Source organism: Macrobrachium rosenbergii, chromosome 32 (assembly GCF_040412425.1).
Source record: "Macrobrachium rosenbergii isolate ZJJX-2024 chromosome 32, ASM4041242v1, whole genome shotgun sequence".
NCBI lineage: Eukaryota > Metazoa > Arthropoda > Malacostraca > Decapoda > Palaemonidae > Macrobrachium > Macrobrachium rosenbergii.
This window is the reverse complement of record NC_089772.1, coordinates 596,771-620,663: the sequence shown is the minus strand read 5'-3', so window position 1 is coordinate 620,663 and position 23,893 is coordinate 596,771. Positions and strand designations below refer to the sequence as shown.

Here is a 23,893-nt window from a genome sequence, read left to right as displayed (position 1 = left end):
GTTAATGAGCCTAGATCAAGAGAAAAGCTGGTAAAAGAGTTCCTGATTCTTCTGTTACTTTGTGAAAACTAGTAACATTTTCTTTGCCGATGTTTTCTCTTTTTTTTTTTTGTTTTCTTTGTGTGAGTAGCAGAATTTAAAAAGATAATGAGGAATCTTAATTATTGTTGAGCTAGACCAAACAAACTCTGCTGATATATTACTAATTCGGGCACAGATTCCTAGAAAGACATTATTGACACACCTTGTTTGTTTTTTTCATGCTGATAATTCAATTTTACTTCTAATTTAGAATGAAAACCGAATCTGTCAGATTAGAAAAAAGTTATGTGGAGGTGAATTATGGCAGTGTATAAGGAAATTTATAGTACTGCATTATAATAATGAAGAAGACTAACAAGTGTATAGCCAGTACAGTCTTGGGTTTGAAAGTTTGTGTCTCACTTTACTCAGGTCAATTTTAATTCCGCAGCACCTGCTGTTAGAAGCATTAATTGTGATATTTTTGATTACTGGTGTACTTGAGATGAAGACCAGGGTAGGTAGCGTGTTATTTCTCAGGCTACCTGGGATCGTTGAAGTACATTTTATGGAATTTTAAACTGGATGGTGAAGAACCGAGCTGTTCTGTTGTCAGGTTGAAGAGATCACTTTGGTAAACGGTGAAGCGTTGTTACAATATTAACCCTTCGTTAGTCCCCTGGGCTGTCGAAAATGGTTAGGTCCCCTGGGGTGTTTACACACCCCAATATAAAAACGTTCTTAGTTCTATTATTATTATTATTATGTAAATAATAGTCACACTGATGCTCTTTTATATATCTATGATTCCTGTTCAACAGTTTAGAATTGCTTGTGAGTGGTTGATAGTGATATAAAATATAAACTGAATTATAAAGCTAATGAAAAATTAAAGCAACGTAAATTCAGATCACATTTATTTTGAAAGTACCCACAATCTCTGTTGCAGCATCATCAAAACTTGAACTAAAGGTATAAGTCTTCACTGAAATGACAGAGTAATAAATTGTAAATAATTCTAAATAAAATAATAAATCAATATACAGTATGATTATAAAATATATAAGATGCTAAAAATAAATAAGGAGTCAGGAGACTACTAGGAGGAGAAAAAATAATGAGTTGCTAATTAGGAATTACCGTCACTTACGTCGCTTTGGGGTGACGAAACACCTCATAGGCCTAACGTAAGGTTAAATAAAAAAAATGATCAGCCTTAGTGTTGTTCCTTTTACAAACAAATAACAGTATTAATGTCAGTGTTTGATTTGACCGATATGAGCTTTGCAATGTGACTTTTTACTCGTTTTTCAGTCTTTCCTGGATATATACTATGGAAATCCGCTGCCTATTGAGGTCAAGAAAGGCATTATTGGCAGAGTATCTTTTACCATACCTTATAGCAGCTTCTTCACCCAACCTGTGGTTATCAATATTGAGGTAAGCTTGATTATGAATGTTGATTAGTTCTTAATTCTTTGCAGAGTAATTGATTACTGTAAGTCTATTTCAGTTTCCGTAGTTAACCCTCGGATATTTAAGTGAACTCTTATTTTTGTCATTTCAGTTGGGTTGAGTGAAGACAATGATTATTTTTTAAAACCCTGATTTTTTAGTGGTATTGTTTTGGATATCTGAAATGTGTTACGAATTGCACCTCGCACAGTATTTTTTAGGGGAATCTTTGATCAGCTGGTTTAGTATGCTTAATTTTTTGGATAAATATGTTTTAAGGAATATTTCGAGTTCCCCCATTCTGGGTGTTCAAATATGAGATTTGTTTAGGGTATGTTGGTGTAACAAACACCCATGGAGCTTCCCAATCCCCCACCCCACATTTTTCCTTTTTTTACTTTCTTCCACCACTCACTTGCTGCGGTACTCAGCGCCATCTCTATGCACCCACAGGAGGCAATGAAGTAAACAAAGAACACAGGTGTTGGATACAGGACGATTTTTATTCTAATTCCTCATTTAGTATAAGTTTTCAGTGACTTTGGGGTTGCTCTATTAAACAGTAATAAGTGTACAGTTAGCTTTATGGTTATGTTACAAGGTGCCTAGATTGCACAGCATTCAGTTTTTGACAGCTTTCTTACTTGTTAAGAGACACTGACATTTCAAACTTAATGATAGCCCTTGGGGTAAGAGGGCCTCCTCTCACCAGGGGTAAGAATCCCACGGCTGGCGTTTTACCCTTTATATAGGTAATATGAAGGTGTATGTGATTCAAAGAATTTATTATTTCTTCAGTGAAGTTTACCATGGGTTTTTGGTTCAAAATCAACTTGCCATGTGTATTCAAAAGGAAGTCAACCAGAGTACCCTACGAAGAGAAAGCTCTACATGATGTTCGTCATACAACTCTTAATGAGGAGATTTTAAAATCTGCCTAAGAAATTATTAAGTCTTTTCACCACGTCAAAGGCGTTATAAGTTGATATAGTACACAGCTTAGTTTGGTCATAGTATAATCCTTCGAGGAATCCCAATATCAGAATCCTGCCACAGGAACCGTGGTTCCTGGAGTGCATTCTTACTTTACCTAATTGTTTTAGTTGTTAAGCTTTCATTTCAGTTCTGCACATTATTCTTGATTTTCTGTCTCGATCTTCTTTGTGGAGAACCCATTACATGCTCCTTTTGCCTTTTTTTTTTTTTTTTCAGGATGTATTCATTCTTGCTACTCCAGTTGTTACATATAATGAGGAAAGGGAACGGGATCTGGAGCGAGCAAGGAAGAGGCAAATGCTGGCTTATCTCTTCCCCGACCCGATGCCATTAGACAGTGCTCAGGACTCATCAACTCTCTGGGGTAAGTGTTACTTTATTCCACAATAAGCTGTAGGTCCCGTTGCTAAGTAACCAATTGGTTCTTAGCCACGTAAAATAAGTCTAATCCTTCGGGCCAGCCCTAGGAGAGCTGTTTATCAGCTCAGTGGTCTGGCAAAACTAAGGTATACTTAACTTTTCCTCGGCACTTTGCCCATCCACCTGATGAATAGTGCCATTTTGTTTGCTTGGAGGGAGCATTTTTGGTCATTCTTGCTGAGACTGTGCCGTTTTATTTTACTTTTCAAAACTCATCTCTGCTTAACCAGTGTGGCTATGTGATATAACTCCAATGTGACCTTATCTAATTGCTCTTTGGTCATCTTCACAGGGACCTTGTAATGATGTGGCTTGCATAGACAGTCTGCATTTTTGTGTGATTTTGTGAATATCGTTGTCTTGAATTTTAGTGGCATGAAGTTTATTAATAACTGCCTTCAGGATTAGACCTATTTCTCTTTCATCAATCCTTCCTTCTTTCTTCTGTCTGTCATATAATATCATGATAAATGCAATCAGTTGCTTATTTTGATCAACCGCACAAAAGAAACTCTGGATAGCCCTCTTTATGTCATTTTCTGACCAACACATTCAGTCGAGTTCTCAGTTTGTAGTTGATAACAGTTGAAGTAAATGTTCCTTTGTTAAATTTAGTGTTATAAAATCTGTTTAATCATCACCATTTTTATTAATATCTTTGCTTCAGATTTAACCTTAAAAAAATGACATGAAATGAGTTCTTCCACTCTCTCCTGCTGTGTGCATCTTCTGTCTGCATTCTCATCAGGTCTAAGTCACCATAAATTACCTTCCTCCAAAATTTTCTGGGTATTCTCACAAGTCTTTGTACTTCACTTCTCAGTCTAAAGCTTTAACTGCCTCTCTTCCCTTTTCATCATATATACAACAATCCTTCAGTTATCCAGATTAATAGAGCCAAGGCCCTGTCGGAAAATGAGGAAATCCGGATAATGGCGAGTAAAATAAATGTAGAGGTAAGGGCAACTCCATACCCTTCCTCACCTTACCTGGTTAATACCACCTAGCCAAAAGCACTAAATATGGTTGCAAACAACAACCATCGCACCTTAAACTAAAAACTTAATGCAAAAAGCAATAAGCTACCTTATTTTCTGATATTTGTAACAAAATAAACCATATAAATACAATTACAAGTGTTCAAGGGCAACTCTGTACCCTTCCTCACCTTACCATAGCTGTAAACACTTACAGACAATAACTATAAACTGCAAACTTTATGCAAGAAGCAATTATCTACATTATTTTCCCCATATTTGTAACACAATAAACTCCACAAATACACTTAAAAACAAAAAGCAACCTTCTTATTTTTCTCTTGTAATCAACACAGTTCAGTAGGCTACACAATATTTTTCACAAAAAAAGTAAACCCTTTTTTCTCTCGTATGATAGTTTACACAAACAATTTTATCAAGCTGACAGTTATAATAACACTATAAAAATACTTTCTACTCTGTCACTTAACCTGTGTGCAGTGTGCACTGCTCTTTGTGCTTACAATGGCCAGATGTTTAAAAACTTGTGAGGAGATTTACTAGTCCTCCTCCACCAGTTCATCTGTGTCATCAAGACCAGCGTCTTCTTCCTCTGCCTCCTGTGACTCCTGGAAGACATTAAGTGGTGAAGTGGTTGGAGGGGGTGTAGAGGTGCCTAGAGATCATCAAAGTGAGGCAACGACACATTAGATTCTTGGCTGAAGGAGCTCTGCATATCAGTGAAGTCAGTAGAAGACGTACTCAGCTGCAGTTCCAAATTGGAGGACTGAGTTGCTGAGGAAGTGGATGGTGCTGGGCTTGGTTCCTCCACCTCCTGTGACTCCCGGAAGACATTAAGTGGTGAAGTGGTTGGAAGAGGTGTAGAGGTGCCTAGAGGGTCAGGGTCATCAAAGTGGGGCAGCGACACACCAGATTCTTGGCTGAAGGAGCCCTGCATATCAGCGAAGTCAGTAGAAGACATACTCTGCTGATTTCCAAATTGAAGGACTGAGTTACCAAAGAAGTGGATGGCGCTGGGCTTGGTGCACGGGGATTTGGGATCTGAAGAAACTGTCGAGTGTACTTTGATGATACGAATGATGATTCTGCTTAGAAATGACAACCCTTCAATACTCTTGTATTTGTGCAGCACCATCCAAGGCCCTGCTGTAGCAGATGGGATCCAAGTTGGGATTCTCCAATACCTTGATAACTGCATCAAAGGTTATTCACATATACTTGTATGAGGGCAGTTGTTGTAGAACAGCCTCATAATCATTGTCATCGTCGTTGTCAGCCACTTCTTCATCACCAGCAGCAATTGCAGCAACTATCTAGTTGTCAGAGAGAAGTCTGTAGTCCAGGTTGCCACTGTCATCATCCAGCCACTCCCCTACATCAGTCTCAGGAACATTGTCACCTCCAGTTGTGAGTGTGGAAAGGAAGTCGCCGACATCAAACCCCTGAAAGTCCATCATGGCCTCTTCTCCATTCAGCATACAGTTCCAGGTGTGGTTGAGGGTCTCTATAGTGACTTCCCTTCAAGCATCTGCAAATTTGTATATGGCAGACTTCACTGAATACTTACGAAGATTCTTCAGTGTCCATTTCCCCCATGTATCCAAACCTTGCTCCTTCTCTTCCTTGTCTTCCTATACTACCATCACCTCCTCTAAGAACTCTGGTATAGCCTTTTCATTGCAACAATAACACCTTGGTCCATTGGCTGAATAAGTGCAGTCAAATTAGGAGGCAGATACATGACCCTACTATAACCTTTATCACTAACCAATTGATCTGTGTTAGAATGTACAGGCGCATTGTCCATGAGAAGCAAAGCCTTCACCCGATGCCTAGCAATGCTGAGGTCTTGTGTCTAATGACGAATAACCTCCGTACAAAAATTATTAGGGAACCAATTGGAAATGATCTTGGAGGTGAACCAAGCCTTTGCCAAATGATACCAAATCATTGGAAGCCTATCCATCAACTCACACAGAATATGTGGTTGTTTTGCGTGTCCAACTACCGCTAGTTTGCAACAATGCCCACCAGTAGCATTTGCACATAAAGCAGAATTATGTTGCTTGAAAAGTTTTTGACCAGGTAAATTCTTTCATTCGTTCGTACAGCCAAGGTGTTAGTGGGTAAGAAGCGATAGAATAGACCAGTTTTGACAGCATTGTAGATCTGCCCTAAAACAAGGCCTTATTTTTTCATCAAGTCTCGCAACTTCTAGCGAAATTCCTCTATATTCCCCCCTCAGAAGCATCCAAAGCTTCACCACAAGTTTTCTTGTTAGAAATCCCATATCGAATTTTGAACCGAAACAGCCAACCTTGAGATGCCTTAAAGTCTGCAACCTTATGCAAGCCTGCAAACTTTGTAGCAGTAGCCTTCAATTCAGTACTGCATATGTTCACACCAGCAGCCTGTTGTTGCCAAAAGTTCATCAAGGTAGACTGATCAGTGTCATCATAAAGTTCTTTTGCCATGATCTTGTGGGTTTGACTCCTGGCCATCTTCTTACCGAATTCCTTTGCATACTACTTCAGCTTGTCCTAGGTAGGGCTGACTAGGCAGTGCCATACTCCTCTATTATATGTGATACCAGGACCAACTGTGCTCCATCCTCTCAACAATTTTCTAATTTCTGTTTAAGGGTCAACACCTTCCTCGCCCTCTCAGGACTAGATGGGGCCATACACACAATGCACAGTACCACTAACACAACACAAGCATGACCTGCAATACTGCAGACACTGCTAAGAGAGCCACATGCTCAGAAGACAGAATAGCAAAATCAGTCCACCTGCTGACAGTTCAAGCAAGTGACTGATTAAGCATGAAGATGGAAAATGGTCTTTGTTACCGAGTTTACTGATGCTTTCCAGATGTAACCAATTAGCATATGATATGAATATGCTGCTATGTCCATCAGCCACTAAAAATAAAAAATTACAATGGCGTATACATTTCCACCAACAGCAAGAAAGCTTACAAAAAACATGAGTGCTTGTTCACCCCTGCACCTTCTACCATTTGCTCTTACACTGGTGACATATCCATATTAGCCAATAAAAAACAATAAACAATGTGATGTTTCATGACATGTAAGTGACATCAAGCTTTTGAGCCAACAGAAATTACAAAAGCTAACTCTTTTTCTCTACAGTACCTCTTTTGCTGTGTGTTTATGTATGTGTTTCTTAGCACAGTACTGTATCGCATGATACAATTTTTTTCTTGCTTTGCTTGATTTACTGTGCAGCATTTCATTGCAAGTTTAGTTGACTTTTAAATATGATTAGCACACATATCATAACAGTACATAAGAGAACATTTTATCACTGATTGGTGGTCATCTCTGATCACCGTAAAAATATTTAAAATGTGAATTTGCATATATAAGACAAAGCTAAACAAGGTCCAGCAAGTTCACCGATGCCATCAAATGAATGCATGTGTACGTACCTACCCTATGCGCACAACTGCATTTATCTTTTGGTTTGTAAAGATAAATAGAGAAAATATGAATAATAAAAATATAAATGAGAATACTGTAGCATAAAATACAAATAAAAAAGTGGAGAGTGTGTGTGTGTGTGTTACTGTACTTAGGCTTTGAAGTAAACATACCTTAGTTATTGTTCTCTCTCTCAAGTCAGATGTCTAACTCGTCCTCTTCACCCATCCAACACTGCATCCCCAGCCCCTTCCCACCCGGGGAAACTGCTTCCCAGCTCTACCCACCTTCCAGAACAAACCCTTCTCTACACAGCCTTAGTACTCCTCCTCTCCCATGGTGTCCAGCCATCCGACTCACCTCCCCCCCCCACACCTTGGCAACTTATCCAGGCTTCCCTCATCCCCAAAATCCTTTCTCAGTCTGTTTATGAGTTTAAACAGTGTTACCAACCTTTTTCTGAGGCTGCACAGCATTGCCAACCATCAGAGAGTGGTTTTTTTTCAATTTTTTTAAATTTATGTACACAATATTCCTTCACCATTATCCGGGACTCGACATTATCCGACACACCCAGACCAGGGACCAAGGCCACAAAGATATATATATATATATATATATATATATATATATATATATATATATATATATATATTATATATATATATATATATATATATTAAATTTGAAAAAACCACTCTCTGATGGTTGGCAATGCTGCATGGTCTCAGAAAAATGTTGGTAACACTGCACACACTCATAAACAGATTGAGAAAGGGTTTGGTGGGTGGAGGAATCCTGGAGAAGTTTCCAAGGTGGGCTGTGGGTTGGATGGAGGGTCATCATGGGAGAAGCTGTGTAGAGAAGGGGTTATTTTGGAAGGTGGGTGGCTCTGGGGAGCAGTTTCCCTGGCTGGGAAGGTGTAGCGATGCACTGTTGGATGGGTGAACAGGCTAGGTAGATGTCTGGCTTGATACAGCTTCCTTTGCAATGTTATGCTTATGACTTTATTATTTATATTTAATGCTATTATCATTTATATTTTTACTATATTTTATCATTCTTTTTATTTTTACAGTCCAAAAGATAAACTCAGTTGTGTGTGTAAGGTATGAGAGAGAGAGAACTAAGATGAAGTATCACCAGTGATAAAATATTTTCTTGTGTACTCTCATATGTGTGATAATCATACTAAGAGCCAACTAAACTTGCAATGAAATACTGTACAGCAAATCAAGCAAAGCAAAAAAGAAAAAGGGTAAACGTGATACCACACTAAGATACTACGCAACTACACACACACCGACAAAATGCCACATGTAGCTGCAAATGCACACACACAAGTAAAACTTTAGTGATATCATGGGAAAATGCCATATGTACTCACTCAAAAATGCATTGCAAAATACTTCAAAGCAACAGCTCATAATAGTGACATCTGGTGCTATTTGGCAACTCCATTGTAAGCGCAAGCACCGACGCGGGCACTACTGGTGCGGCCGAGAAATTACCTGCTGTTTCCCTCAACCCTAGAATGGCCGGAGGGATCATTTTGACCCTTTTAGAAATTGCAAAATGTAGTTTAAGCCTGTAAACCAATGCGTCCTTTTTGTCATGTGAATTTTATCCAAGTTGAATGAACTTTCATTAGCTGAATTGTTTTTCCATATTACGTCTTTATGAAATCAATAATATCCCAATTTACCACCAACACCTAAAAGGGTCATTTTGACCCTTTTGAGGGATCGATAGTTGTTTACGTGCCAGTAGATGTCGCTCCTTCGTACAGACACCAAATGGTGCTGGGTGAATGATTGTAGGCTACTAAATCTATTGTTTTTCTTAGGTTTTGGAATCGTTGATGAAAAGTTGCCAGATATCACCAGATGAGTAAGTAAAAAAAATATACTTTTTTCAGTTTACCCTTTTAGGATCTAACTGATTTGGTCAGTTATAATGTCCCGCAGGGAAGGTCTCATCAGTGAAGAAATCGTTTCATATCTCACCAGTATTGATGAAAATGAATCTGCCAGGCTTTGAAGATTCATTCAGATGAACATTTCGACCTAAATGGAAGTGAATATTTTGATGACTTTAGTGATGTTCAAGAAAGTTTAGTCGTCCATCTAATACTGACTTAGCAAGTGAACGGTTTACAGCTGCTGATGATACCATATGGCAGGATCCAGACAAGACGGGTCTGCTAACACGCAAAGCCAACCCAAATCAAAAATTTGGCTTAAAAAGGCAGCCCCAAATATGTCCCTCTATTAATATTTTATCTTCATCCTGTCTCTAAGGATTTCTTTGATAGTTATTAATTTATATTTGTAGATTCTAGCACAAAATACCAATTGTCTTGTACCATGACTCATTTGCCAACATTTCTTCTCGCAGTAAATGTCAGTGTGAAAACATTTTTCCTGGTCAAACACTTGTTAAAATATTGTCAGCACGACGCCGAACAACTGCACAGTTTGTTGCTGTTTTAACGCAAAAAGGAAAATCAAACCTTTAGGTTTAAGCACAAGTTTCTTTCGTTTTTTCGAGAGGTGAAAGTTTCAGAGATGCGTGCATACAAGCATGTCGACGGTTTGATAAACTTAACCCAGACAGTGCTATGATTTGCTCTTCGCATTTTTGCAAGGATGATAGTACTGACGACATGAAATCAAGTTGCAAGATGGAAATTTTGTTTCTGATTCTTCCATTCGTCAGGAAAGACAGAGTATGTCCTTTCTAATAAGTTAAATGGAAGTCATTTGAACTTGTTAGGCCAAGAGAAACAGCGTGTGAACTGGATAACAGTTGTTATCCAGTTCGATTGCAAGTACAGATTACCGCTTAGGTAAGAAAGGTCTCTTAAACAGCAGCAGTTTGGAAGAAATTGCTAATTTCATTTATGTTGTTGATAAGTGCTTTGATATTATGAATTCTTCTTCAGTATATGATGACAGTAACACGAAATGCTTGTAGGTTTAATTATGAGGAGCAGAAAAGGTTAGTTACCATGAAAACAACGATAGTAGCAAACTTACGATTTAATTGCCTTTATAGATTTCAAAATTGAGAAATTCTGTCAAATCTCTTACAGACCTTTACGAATTACTAAGTAAATTATATAGTGTTAAATTCATACCTATAAGGCGATGAAATCAAGATATGTTGGAGTGTTTTTTTGGTTGCATGCGTCAAATGAATGGACCACATGATAAGCTAAATTCTATTAACACCAAGCTGCTGAGAAAAATCTACAATAGAAACATTAGTCTCATGCAACCTAATGATCAGTGACCTGTGAGATAATGTGGTGCGGCTGATTCTGTTACTGTTACCTGTCTTATTGGTGCAAGTGACGAGACACTGTTACTGTCACCCATCTTATCGGTGCAAGTGATGAGACACTGTTACTGTCACCCGTCTTATCGGTGCAAGTGACGAGACACTGTTACTGTCACCCGTCTTATCGGTGCAAGTGACGAGACACTGTTACTGTCACCCGTCTTATCGGTGCAAGTGACGAGACACTGTTATTGTCACCCGTCTTATCGGTGCAAGTGACGAGACACTGTTACTGTCACCCGTCTTATCGGTGCAAGTGACGAGACACTGTTACTGTCACCCGTCTTATCGTTGCAAGTAATGAGACACTGTTACTGTCACCCGTCTTATTGGTACAAGTAACGAGACTTGTACCGAGGCAAGTGATGAGACACTGTTACTGTCACCCGTCTTATTGGTACAAGTGACGAGACTTGTACCGAGGCAAGTGATGAGACACTGTTACTGTCACCCGTCTTATTGGTACAAGTGACGAGACGCTGTTACTGTCACCCGTCTTATCGGTGCAAGTAATGAGACACTGTTACTGTCACCCGTCTTATTGGTACAAGTGGCGAGACACTGTTACTGTCACCCGTCTTATCGGTGCAAGTGACGAGACACTGTTACTGTCACCCGTCTTATTGGTACAAGTGACGAGACACTGTTACTGTCACCCGTCTTATCGGTGCAAGTGACGAGACACTGTTACTGTTACCCATCTTATCGGTACAAGTGACGAGACACTGTTACTGTCACCCGTCTTATTGGTACAAGTGACGACACGAGACACTGTTACTACAGTTCACCCATCTTATCGGTGCAAGTGACGGGACACTGTTACTGTCACCCGTCTTATCGGTACAAGTGACGAGACACTGTTACTGTCACCCGTCTTATCGGTACAAGTGACGAGACACTGTTACTGTTACCCATCTTATCGGTACAAGTGACGAGACATTGTTACTTTTAGCCGTCTTATCAGTAGAAGTGACGAGACACTGTTACTGTTACCCGTCTTATCGGTGCAAGTGGCGAGACACTGTCACTGTTACCCGTCTTATTGGTGCAAGTGATGAGACACTGTTACTGTCACCCATCTTATCGGTGCAAGTGACGAGACACTGTTACTGTTGCACGTCTTATCGGTGCTAGTGGCGAGACACTGTTACTGTTACCCGTCTTATCAGTACAAGTGACGAGACACTGTTACTGTTACCCGTCTTATTAGTGCAAGTGGCGAGACACTGTTACTGATACCCATCTTATCTGTGCAAGTGACTGACGAGACAGTTTCACTTTGCTGGACGAGTGCCGTTTCACACGATAACATACGACTTTTTGTGTTTTTGACAACGATTATGGTAGAATTATTTCTGTCTTTGTTTATTTGATTTTTCTGATGATTATTCAGTATTATTTTATTAGTTAACATGCTTTTATTTGGATTCGAAAAATTTTCTTCTTTGACTCTTTTGCCCAATCATCTGACCCGAAGTTTGTCAAAATGCTTCGTCACTTCGTAATACCAGTTTTTCACTCACCATTCTTTTTGTATAATGTTAACCGTATGATTAATAGCCAAAATCTAATAAGAAAAGTACATTTCCTTGTATACTTCAAAAGAATAAATTATTGTTAAGTGAACGAAAACTTCTGGAACATGTTGTAGTACATTTTTGAGTGAGTGTACTAGAGAAATGCCAGATGTACTAAAGATGTAATCACAGGATGTTGTAATGTATAATCACAGGATGCTGTAATGTAATACAGAGGCACAGTTTATATATTACAAACCGAACAAATCATTTTTGGTAAGTTGTACTAGGCTAGGCTTTCAAACAAGATTACAAAACTTATGGCTTATGTAACGTTTCATAACCATCTCTTATCATAACAAACCACATACCAAAGAACTGACATAAACAACATCTACTAACATCTACTATGACGCTAACAAACAAATGGGGAAACGACTGTTTTGCATTTTTGAGGGATTTTTCTTTAACATAAGATATGTTAATTTACCTTTGTATACCCGTTTTACATTTCTATACAGAAATAAAAATAATTCAATCATTTCTTTTAGCAACCAAAAAATGATTCTTGTCATTCTTTCGCCAGCAGGCAGAATCAGCTGATCCTGAGAACGTCAACATTAGTCATTGCAAATGGTGACCGATTGCTTTGCCCATTTTATGGGGTCTCTGTTTCCTATGAGCTTCCTCCACCTTCCTCTGTCCAATGCATCCTGACTTCTTAAACCTTTCTCCAACGTGTCAATTGCTATTTTATCCTTCTATCTGAACTTTGGCCTTCCTCTTCTCCTTCCCTCCACCTCCATGGTAATAACATTTTCACTCTCATGGTTTTCTCTCTGCGTGACATGACCAAACTGTTGTAGTCTTCTTCCCTTGGCCTTCTTCGAGACTTCCCCTACCTTAACTGTTCCTCTGATAAATTCATTTCTAATTCTATCTCTTCTCGTGACTCCACATATTCATCTCAACATCCTCATCTCTGCCACATCCATTTTCCGTTCTTGAGACTTCTTCATCGGCCACGTCTAACTACGCTTTTGTAAAACTTCCCTTTGACCTTTGCACTAAACTTCCTGTTGCACAGTATCCCTGACGATCTTCTCCAGCTTAGCCAAGCACCTTGTATTCTGTGGTTGATTTCAGAGTCCATATCTCCATTGTCAGTTACGTTTGATCCTAGATATTTGAAATTTTTTACTCTCTTGATGTCGTCCTGACCAAGTTTCACTGTTCGGTGTCTTCCTTCTCCTACATCCACAGATACTCAGTCTTTATCCTGCTAATCTTCAGACCTCGATCTTCAAGTGCCTGTCTCCACCTTTCTACCTTCAGCATGACTCCTTCTCTAAGTCCTGTCTGTCAACGCTATGTCATCAGCACATAGAGTACTTCAAGGGATATCCTCTCTGACATCTGATGTTATAACATCCATCACAAGGTCGAGGATGTAGGGGCTGAGAGTTGACCTTGATGAAGACCAGCCCTCACTTTTTCTGGAGTTCCAGCAGAGCTTCTTACGTGTGTGGTTGTTTCTGCATACACATTTTTCAGAAACACCCTTCACCTTCAAACATCTCCATACTTCTTGCCTTGGTACACGGTCGTATGCTTTTTCAAAGTCAGTAAATACCAAGCGAAGTTCTTTCTGTTTTTCTACATACTTCTTCACAGTTTGCTTTAAAGCAAATATAGTATCCATCGTACCCCTTCCTGTTATGAACCCGAACTGTTCCTTGCTTATTGTGGTTTCTCTCCTTCGGTAATGACAACAGTCTTGTATGCTGCCCTTCTTTTATATATTGGGACCATTCGGCTGTTTCTCCAGCTATGATAATAATACAGTGTAAATGAGTTCAGTAAATAAAATATCAGTTTCACTTCCATTACCTTTATTTTACAGCTGTAATAGCCTATTACAGGATTACTTTAGGGCCTTGGTCCCTGGGGTCTGGTTGTGTCTTGGGTAATGATGAGTTCCTGATAATGGTGATCTGGATAATTAAGGGATTACTGTACTAACCTTTTGGTGTATGACAGTAAGTCTATTTTCCCTTGATATTTCAAAGACTGCGCTCATGAAAATCTATTTAGAGAATCTTCTCAGGCGTGGTTGTGATTCAGAAAATGTTCTCATTTTTATTTATAGTAGAGAAAAACATCACTTAACAAATTCCACTAAGGATTTGGCTAGCAACATTTGTAATATTATTAAGAACTGGAATTTTTGTCCCTGCTGTGACGATCCATGGTTGTTAACTGGTAGATTAACATACTGAAAGATTTTTGTTGACACCCTAATGTACTGAACAAAATTAGATAAAACCCAATTTTGCTTTTTATTTTCTAATCAGATTTCAGATGATTAGTCTTATCACAAATGTTGAATATGATTTTACTGAATATTGTGAAAACAAAACTGAGGAGTTCAGTACCTAGGCAGGTCTCCTACCTCAAAGATTCAAGAATTTGAGTGGGACTTTTTCTCAGACCAGTACTCTGATTGTCGGCATTTTTTGAAAACCACAGTCACTGTAAATGGTTTGCACTTTTAAAAATTGACTGTCTTACCATTGCAAGTTCCTTGTTTTCAGGTTTGCTCTATAACAGAATATGGAACAACCTGGAGCTTCATATCAATAATGTTCATATCCGCTATGAAGATGCCCACTCGTGCTCCAGGCCGTTAGTGATTGGGTTCTGCCTTCAAAGTTTATCTGCCGATACTACCAATCAGTAAGTGTTACTCTTATGAAGTTTCCCAATGTGCAATTGTTTGTTTTTATGTTTTATTTCTGTGTGCCTTTAAAAAATCTTACCTGTAAAACTGAACTAATAAAACAATAAAAATTGTAGTAAATTCAATACAAAATTAAGAGGAAGGAGAAAAACAAGACAAACCTTGAAAAAGTCTGCATAGATACTCAACACAAAAATGAAATCTTAACCATGAATTTTTCATCATCCTCTAATCATGAACTGTATTATTGATTTATAGTGAACTAAAACACCATTTTGTATACTGTTAACTTTAGAACTTAACACACATTAGGCAGTGTAACCTTCACAGTAGTCAATGGAAAGCTCAATATTAAAACATAGTTAGGTCCTACTTTTCCTTGATCCTTATACACAGACCTGAAACCAATAAAGACAAGTGCTTTCATTCTGAAGTACTTAATATTGCATAATTATTTCATTTATCCCTAAATTATTGTAGGTCATCAGGGCACCAAACACATTTCAATTTGGGAAGCCTCAACCATGGTTTCATGTCATGCTAAGAAACATTTAAAAAATGTCACTGATTCATCTCTGGAATACAGTCTCTTCAGATTAAATTAGTATAAATTGCTTTGGCAAACTTTTTCCACCCTTATGCGATATTTGCCCTTACCAAGCATACTAGATGTAATATCTAGCTCAATCAAAATAAACCTTTTTGAAGGTAGTTCTGATCTGCACTAGTTATGACTTACGATGTTCCTTTAACCATTGTAACTGAACCCACTTGCTGACTAGATATGCCTTTAAAATAGAACAAGGACATCAATGGGTAATCTTTATGCATTTTGTGAGGCAGGGTCCAGGAGCCAAAAGAAATATCCTTTGAACTTTCTGCAGAGAGATATATTGCCAGCGTCCACCTTATCCCCTTTGGCTGGATCATTGTTCAGTAATCAAAGACATTTAAAGATCTCACAATCCCTTTATGCAGACTGCAAAGGATCCTTGAACCATACTGAATATTATGTCCTTTTTCATATTATTGCTGATACTTACCACTCATTGATAGTGTTTTTTCTACAAAATAAGTATCTTATGTTTACTTGAATTTAGAATCAATTGGTTGTCTATTTAATGATACATTCTTATATTCCAGTAAATGGAAGAAGGCTCAGGTTGATGGTAATGCCATGACAATCAATAAGGTTATCGATTTTGTATCTGCCTCATTTTATGTGAACCCCGGGAGTGATCGCCAGCGATTGGTGAAGCCTCATATTACTACAGAACTATGGCACCAGTACCTGGAACAAGGGCTCAACACCTTTTCTATAAATGATGAACCTTTTCAATTTGGTAAGTCAAGAGAGATTTTGTTCATGTTCATAGTTTTCACAGTTGATGCTGCGATACTTGATTTTCCATTTCAGTCTAATAATGTATCTGTGTGTACCAATATTTTCAGCAGTAAGCTCACAGTGAATTACAGTGTACAGATAGTAAAGAAAGCATAGAACAATTTTACCATCAGAATCTGGTTACTACCAGAGAAAACAACTTGAAAAGGCATTGCTTTCTCATACTATCTTTACTCCCCAGTTAAATGCCCATTTATGTTGCATAATGAAATTATCAAAATTAACAAATTCGTCAGAGTATGTTGTGTTGTGGAAGAACTTGTATAATGCACGTTTACATATACAGTAAACCCCCAGTATTTGCAGGGGATGTGTACCACAACCCCCTGCAAATAGTTAAAACCCGCAAATAGTTAACAACCCCCTCTAAAGATACTTGTAACTGCCTATCTTGAAATTTCAGATCTCATATGTATACCTTAAACTAGCATCCTGCATCACATATACCTTAAACTATTATCCTTTTACTGTATTAATCTTTGAAATGATATTATTAATATAATTTCAAAGTCATCTTAAACATTTTACCCTTAGAAATATATATGTAAGTACTTCTAACCATTCCAGCCAACAACTGTGAGAGAGAGAGAGAGAGAGAGAGAGAGAGAGAGAGAGAGAGAGAGAGAGAGAGTACATCTTTCTATCAACCATGCTCCCTTTCTGTCTATCTATGTATCCATCTCTCACATTCTGAGTATCCTTTGGCATGACAGAGAGAGAGAGAGAGAGAGAGAGAGAGAGATTTTTCAGTATCCTTCATAGCTATTTTATTTGATCACCAAGTAGGCAACATACTATTTGACCACCAAGTACAGTAGACAACATTTTCTACCCTTTGCAGTCAATATCTCAAGATAAAATAATGGTTAGATTACCACGCCCTCTTTGCTCCAAACTTCGGAGAAGACTGGGAATCAATATGTTTTCTTTTAAAATTTTACATAATTTACCATAGAAATGCATAAATATTGTAATTATAGCATGGAAAATATGAAAAAATGAATAACAAAGTGACATCACATTTATCTATGAAACTACAGTATACAAAACAAATAAACATATATGTTACATATGCATAAAAATCTCAGTGAGAGAGAGAGAGAGAGAGAGAGAGAGAGAGAGAGAGAGAGAGAGAGAGAGAGAGAGAGAGAAGAGAAAGAACATAATCTAGATTAGTAGATGAGAGAGAGAGAGAGAGAGAGAGAGAGAGAGAGAGAGAGAGAGAGACTCTTTGGCCAGGTGCTAACCCTTTTACTTATGATGACAGTTACGCCTTCATCCCTCCCCTAGGTCAGATACAGAAAATGATCAGGGATTGAACTAAAATCTTACTGATTCACCATATTTTCTTTAATGAATTGATATTTTGCTGTTTACATTATAATATTAATATACATTATCATATTAATATTTGAACATTAGTACAGTATATCATTTATTTATCATACAAAACAAATAAACATACATATTACATATGCATAAAAATTCTCTCATCTCAGTAAGAGAGAGAGAGAGAGAGAGAGAGAGAGAGAGAGAGATAATTATTATTTTTAATATTTGATGTTATTTAATCTTATTAAACTTAATATTTGAAAATTAGTACTGTAAATCACTATTTTAACATAAAATGTATATGTATGTACAGTACAGTATTTAGTCACAAAAATAATATGAAAAACAGAGTATTTCTTTGGGAAAAAATTCGCAAATGAGAGAGTTTTCCCCTGAATAGTTTATTGATAGGTTCCACAGAAAATTCCGCGAATCGCTGAGTCTGCGAATTGTGAGAACACAAATCCCGGGGGTTTACTACTAGGTTTCCTTAAAATTCTAAGTTTACAGATTACATACAACCAGGGATGTCTTGAGGACCATCTGATTGAGGTGGGGTAAAGACAGTGTTTACCAACTTAATAATTTTGACCAAGTTGAACTGGATACAATATATATCATATAAGTAATGTTATACAGTATATACAAACCCAATTTTTTATGGTTTTTTATTTTTTATACAACAATCCCCGAGAGTATTTTATAATGCAAAGAAAATAAAGAAGATAGTTTACTAATCTGAAAAAAAAAAAAAAGTGGCAAGCTGGAAGGGGAAGAAAAAACAACTCCAGTCGACGGTCTACCCACTGAGCCATCAAGAGAGGTATAAGTTAATACCAAATCTGCTGTACTTGTTTACCCATCGAAAGTGGGAAATTATACTTAGCTTCAGCATTAACCCACCTCCACCATGACAGCTCATTGGTATATTTGGAACACGCAGTTCTTACATTGAAATTTTTATCACACCGTGATTTATATACAATGGCTCAGTGGGTAGACCATCAACTTGAGTTGTTGGAAGGTAACTGTGTCAAGGGATCAAGACCCGGCAGTAACGGTCCATTTATCACTTATAAATTCCCCTTCGGTGATAATTCCCCATCAGGGATATTCCTGAAATAGCGTGAATTTGATATTAAACAACATTTGTAGTTTCATGATTGCATATGAATCATGGTGTGATAAAAATTTCATAATAAGAGCTGTGTGTTCCAAACGTACCAATGAGCTGTCATGGTGGAGGTGGGTTAATGCCAAAGCTAAGTATAATTTCCCTACTCTTGATGGGTAAACAAGTACAGCAGATTCGGCATTAACTTATACCTCTCTTTATGGCTCAATGGGTAGACCGTCGACTGGAATTGTTGGAAGGTAACTGTGTCGAGGATCGAGACTCAGTACCAATCCATTTATCACTTATAAATTCTCCTTTGGTGATAACATCGATTCCATTTATCATTTATAAATTCCTTCGTTGATAATTTCATAAGGGGGATACTCCAATGAGCTGTCAGTTAATGAATTTGATTTTAAACAAAATAGTAGCTTCATAATTTATATAAATCATGGTGTTGATAAAGGATTTCCATTTATATTTATAAATATGATAATATATATATGAATTTGATTTTAAACAAAATAGTATATATATATAAATATATATAAAGATATATATATATATATATATATATATATATATATATATATATATATATATATACACTGGTATGTTTGTATGCCTATTTTTACCAACTCCTTATAGTTAGGTTGGTATAGGGCTATGTATGTTTGTGTGTGTGTGCATGTGTCATATATGTCCATTCTTAATTTCTTACATGCATATGTACATACATGCATACACACACACACACACACACGGTATACAGGTGTGTATTTAAACAACAAATACTGTCCATTTTTGACCAACTCAAAATCAACATTGAGTGGGGGTAACTGCCCCCCCCCCAACCCAGTCAGGCCATCCCTGCATACAACATTGTATGCTGCATTCTTTCCTTTTACTTTTTCTTGCTCTACTTGGTGCCTTCTGCTTAGCAAATATTTTAGCAATTATCTTTCCACATGTGCGTTGAACTTGACTTTGACATTCAAACATGCTCATACATAAAATACCGAGTTAAATATAAAAATTTCTGGAACAGAATTCACTGAACTGTACTTCAAACTTCCACAGTTTTACAACCTGTAAGATGTAAAGTAAAAATGAGGCAGCAAATGAAGCGAGAAGCAAGAGTTCCAGGGCTTCTGGTGGACGCAGTCATAAAGGATGCTGCTTTAACCTTTACTCGTCAACAGTATTTGGCGCTTACAGAGTTGTCTGAGGCTTTCATAACAATAAACATAAGCAGGTAATTTGTTTCTTTACTATTATTCTAAGATAATTCCTAATCACTCAGGTCCCCTTAAATTTAGAGTTATTACCACACTGTGAGAAATGTAGTAGGAAATCTTTTGTCCTGAGTGAATTAAGCTACAGTATTTGAATCTGAAGATGTTATTTGTAATTTTGCAACATTATTTAATCATTCATAGTCTTAATACAAAGTAATGAATTCAACAAATCACTGAACTACAGTAGTGTTAGAGAGAATCTTTTAATGATGTCCTAGAATTTTGTTTTCATTTGAATAAAAATATTATATTAATGACCCCTATGTATCATGAAGGGACCGTTTCAAGGATAACATGAATGTGTGGCTTTTGCAGGTGAAATGTAGGCTACCCCTCTTTCAGTTCACTCGCTTTTCTCTCACAAATCATTATTATAGTCTTAAGAACCTGTAAACTGAATGTTTGATATTTTACGTTGTTAAAGGCTTATAGTTTTATGATTTGCTCATAAGCAGAGAGGCAAGAGACAGGTCATTGCGCCATTGCACTGTTGCACGCCATCCTTTTAGATACTGGAGGAATAATTTGGTGTTGGATTTGTATCATAATACAGTGTATTCATAAGTGGTCAATAAATGGTATGGAACTGATTCATTGATATTCTTCTTCATCATAAATGCTAATTGGTGATGAAACATAGATGGAGGGGATTTGCTTAATTATAAAACTGGAAACACCTTCAGGGGTAATTTCTTTAAAAGATGACCATGGTCAATTCATCAAATAAATGAAATTTATAAACTATATTAACAGAGGGTATTATGATTAATTGTCCTTACAATAAGGAAATTTTCAACAGGTGAAGCAGTGTTCTCATGTAATGAACAGGCCACACAAACTTCAGTTCATTCATTGTGCTTCAGTAATGGCTGAAATAGGGTACCCTATATATAATTTAATATCAGACGGCTTAGACTTAGAGATTTTTCTCATCTTTTTATGCTTAGCAATAATCTCTGTTCATGAACAACCATTGCACATCATATTAGCATACATTATTAAGGACCCTTTTGAAATGAACCTTACCTCTCCATTATATAGCTTTTACTTCCGCGCCAGCGGTAGATCGACAGATTAAAAAAAAAAAAAAAAATGAGAACGCTCGGTTTTCTATGAGTATCCGTTTTCTATCCAGCTGCCTCCCCTAACCCGCACCGGGGGAACGATAGGTACCAACGCTCGTATCCCAAATCTAGCATAATTTTATGCTTCTAGCAGAATTTTGCCTCAAATTAAGTGTTTAGCATCTTTTCTAGCATAATTTATTTTTTAGCATAATTCTAGCATAATTCTGCAGTGTTTGGCATAATTCTGGCATAATCTTCCTGACAAACTCAGATTTCATAATTTCCAACTTAATCAGAATATGAAAAAATATTTAAATGCATTCATTCAATGAATGTAGGCTACTCTAGTTGTCATCAACCATACTGAAGATAATTTCATTTTATTTTGAGAAATATTTCCGGCTTTATCCCCCCAAAAAAAAAACACATTTTATTTTAATTTTGAGTAATGATAAAGTCTGTTAGCTGGAACGTGAATGCAAGAAGAATTATAAACATTTTATTTTTATTTTGAGGAATGTGTGTGAAAAATCTAGCTTGCAACATTGTTCTACTCTACAATATAAATTAATCAATATTAAAATGCCAAATAACATTTATTGTTATTATAATTAATCACTAGCCTTTTAATGTTTAGGTGATCATTAGTCTAAAATCTGGCACAATTCCAGCATAATTCAATGATAAATCAGGCACCTTTTTGATCTATTTAGCATAATTTCACAACAATTCTAGCATATCTTCCTGAAGATTTGGGAACACTGCTCGTAACCAGTCAGCAGAGTTGCCATGCGTACGATAATTATCATACATGTACCTTTGTACAATGTACGATAGCACATGAGGTATCGTACGCATGTGTACGATAATTCTGCTCCTTTTTTTAATGCAATATTTGTATCTTTTTATTTCGAATTTTTTTATTTTAATTTTTCAATAACATTTTGTATTCAGGAGTGGAAATTAATTATATAATGTTTTGTTTTGTTTTGAAGAATAAATTACTGCTATATTCCTTCTAGTTTTGCACAGGCTTCATCTTAAAGTATTCATTATTTTAATTACAAGAACTTTTCAGGTGCAGCTTTTATGCAATAAATTTATTGGGTATCATCATGGCATGTCTTACTGATATGTACAATAGTAAGTGCCTAAATTAGCACCAGAAAATGTTTTATACCTTTCTACTGTATAACATATTCAATAGGGAAGTGTACGATAATTGTATCATAAATACTATAGTTTTGAGGCTTGAGTACGATAATTCCACTAGAAAAATATGGCAATGCAGCCAGTGGCAGTAACTCCAGTCAGTCAGTCAGTCAGTCGATTTCTGTTGCTGGTTACGTTATAAGTGTAACAGATTGATTCCGCCTTCTGTAGGTTTGTTCTTTTTATTTTTTTTAATATTTGTAAAGTAAGAGTTGCCTTAATAGGCATTAATCCAGCTTTATTGACCCTCATGATATGTTTTTGCCGAGGAAAAGGTTATGATTGGATAACTGTGGATTGTCGATTTGTAGTTGAATGAAATGGGTAACTGATCGCGAACTGAGAGAGTTTGTCAGGTTGTAGAAAAATATGAAGGATAATACTTGCGAGACGTAAGTTGAAGGGATGCACGTCTTGTCTGCGGCCCCATTTAGTAAGTGGTTAGGTCCTCTACTGGTTTTCTTCAATCTGTTGTTACTCCAAGTGGGCTTCCCATCAGTTCATGGTGTCGGATTTGGTAGTATGGAGCCAATTTTTGTGTTCATTTGGCGTAAGTTTTGCGGGATATTATTATTGTTTCTATCATTATGTTACCTTTTCCGAGCGACCCTCCAAGAGTCTCGATAAGCTCAGGGAAGGAAAGGTTAGTGCCCCCGCTTTTTCTTGCCTTGTCCTTGGCATCAGACCCAGTCTTACTCCCACGTGGTTTGGAGTGACAGGGAACCTGGGCATGTCGGAAAGCGGTGCAAATCTGCCCGTTTTCCCTTCTTCTGTTCGGTCTGGTAACAGCACTAGGTCTGTTACTTGCACGCAGATCTTGTTACTTGCATACATGCCTATGGCTTGTGCAGGGGCATTCCTAGACATTTTGGAGCCCAGGGGCACAGTCCCATTTGGAGCCCCTCTTATGGGGTGGGAGGCGAGCAAAGTGAGCCAAAGCAGCTGGGGGGTTTGGGGGGTGGGGGAAATTTTAAGAATATGAGCAATTGTAGGATCATTTTAAAGGCACTGGTGAATGCAAATTTCAGAAATTTAGTTTGTCCTGTCATATCAGCAATGGTTAAATTTTGCATTTTGGGCCCCCCCCCTCACTTTGGGACCCAGGGGGCGATTTTGAACAGCCCCTCCGCCCTCCCCTCTCAGGAACGCTACTGGGCTTGTGTGCCCATTGCTTACGCGCCCATGGCTTGTACGCTTATCGCTTGCGCACCCGTGGCTTGCACTCGCATCGCCTGTGCACCTTTAGTTTGCGCTCGTATTGCCTCTGAGCCTTTAGTTTGTGCTAATCAGGATTAATAGAGTACAGGGTTAGTCTGCTTCAGACCAAAATAAGGACAATCTCATGCATGTCGTCATGTGGCTGCATTTGGTTGAGGTTCAAGATAAAGCATTGTCATCAGTCAGTATTTGACCTTACCAGAGTGAAAAACAAGGAAGCTCTCTTAACCCTGATTAAGGCGGTCAGTCCTTTTAATCTCGATGTCCCGAACAGTCCTGAACTGAAACATCACTCAGAAAAGTCAAAAGA

General features: G+C 37.5%; 1 protein-coding gene across 4 annotated transcripts in view; it reads left to right on the top strand.

Annotated features, from left to right (window-relative positions):
• Positions 1 to 23,893, top strand: part of LOC136855600 (intermembrane lipid transfer protein VPS13A-like) — a 315,401-nt gene that overhangs the window by 60,678 nt on the left and 230,830 nt on the right. For all 4 annotated transcript variants that reach the window (XM_067132695.1, XM_067132694.1, XM_067132693.1 and 1 more), the window contains exons 3-7: positions 1,336 to 1,461; positions 2,689 to 2,836; positions 14,789 to 14,930; positions 16,078 to 16,277; positions 19,869 to 20,043. In XM_067132695.1, coding sequence (XP_066988796.1) covers positions 1,336 to 1,461; positions 2,689 to 2,836; positions 14,789 to 14,930; positions 16,078 to 16,277; positions 19,869 to 20,043 — 791 coding nt within the window. The remainder of the gene's footprint in view (positions 1 to 1,335; positions 1,462 to 2,688; positions 2,837 to 14,788; positions 14,931 to 16,077; positions 16,278 to 19,868; positions 20,044 to 23,893) is intronic.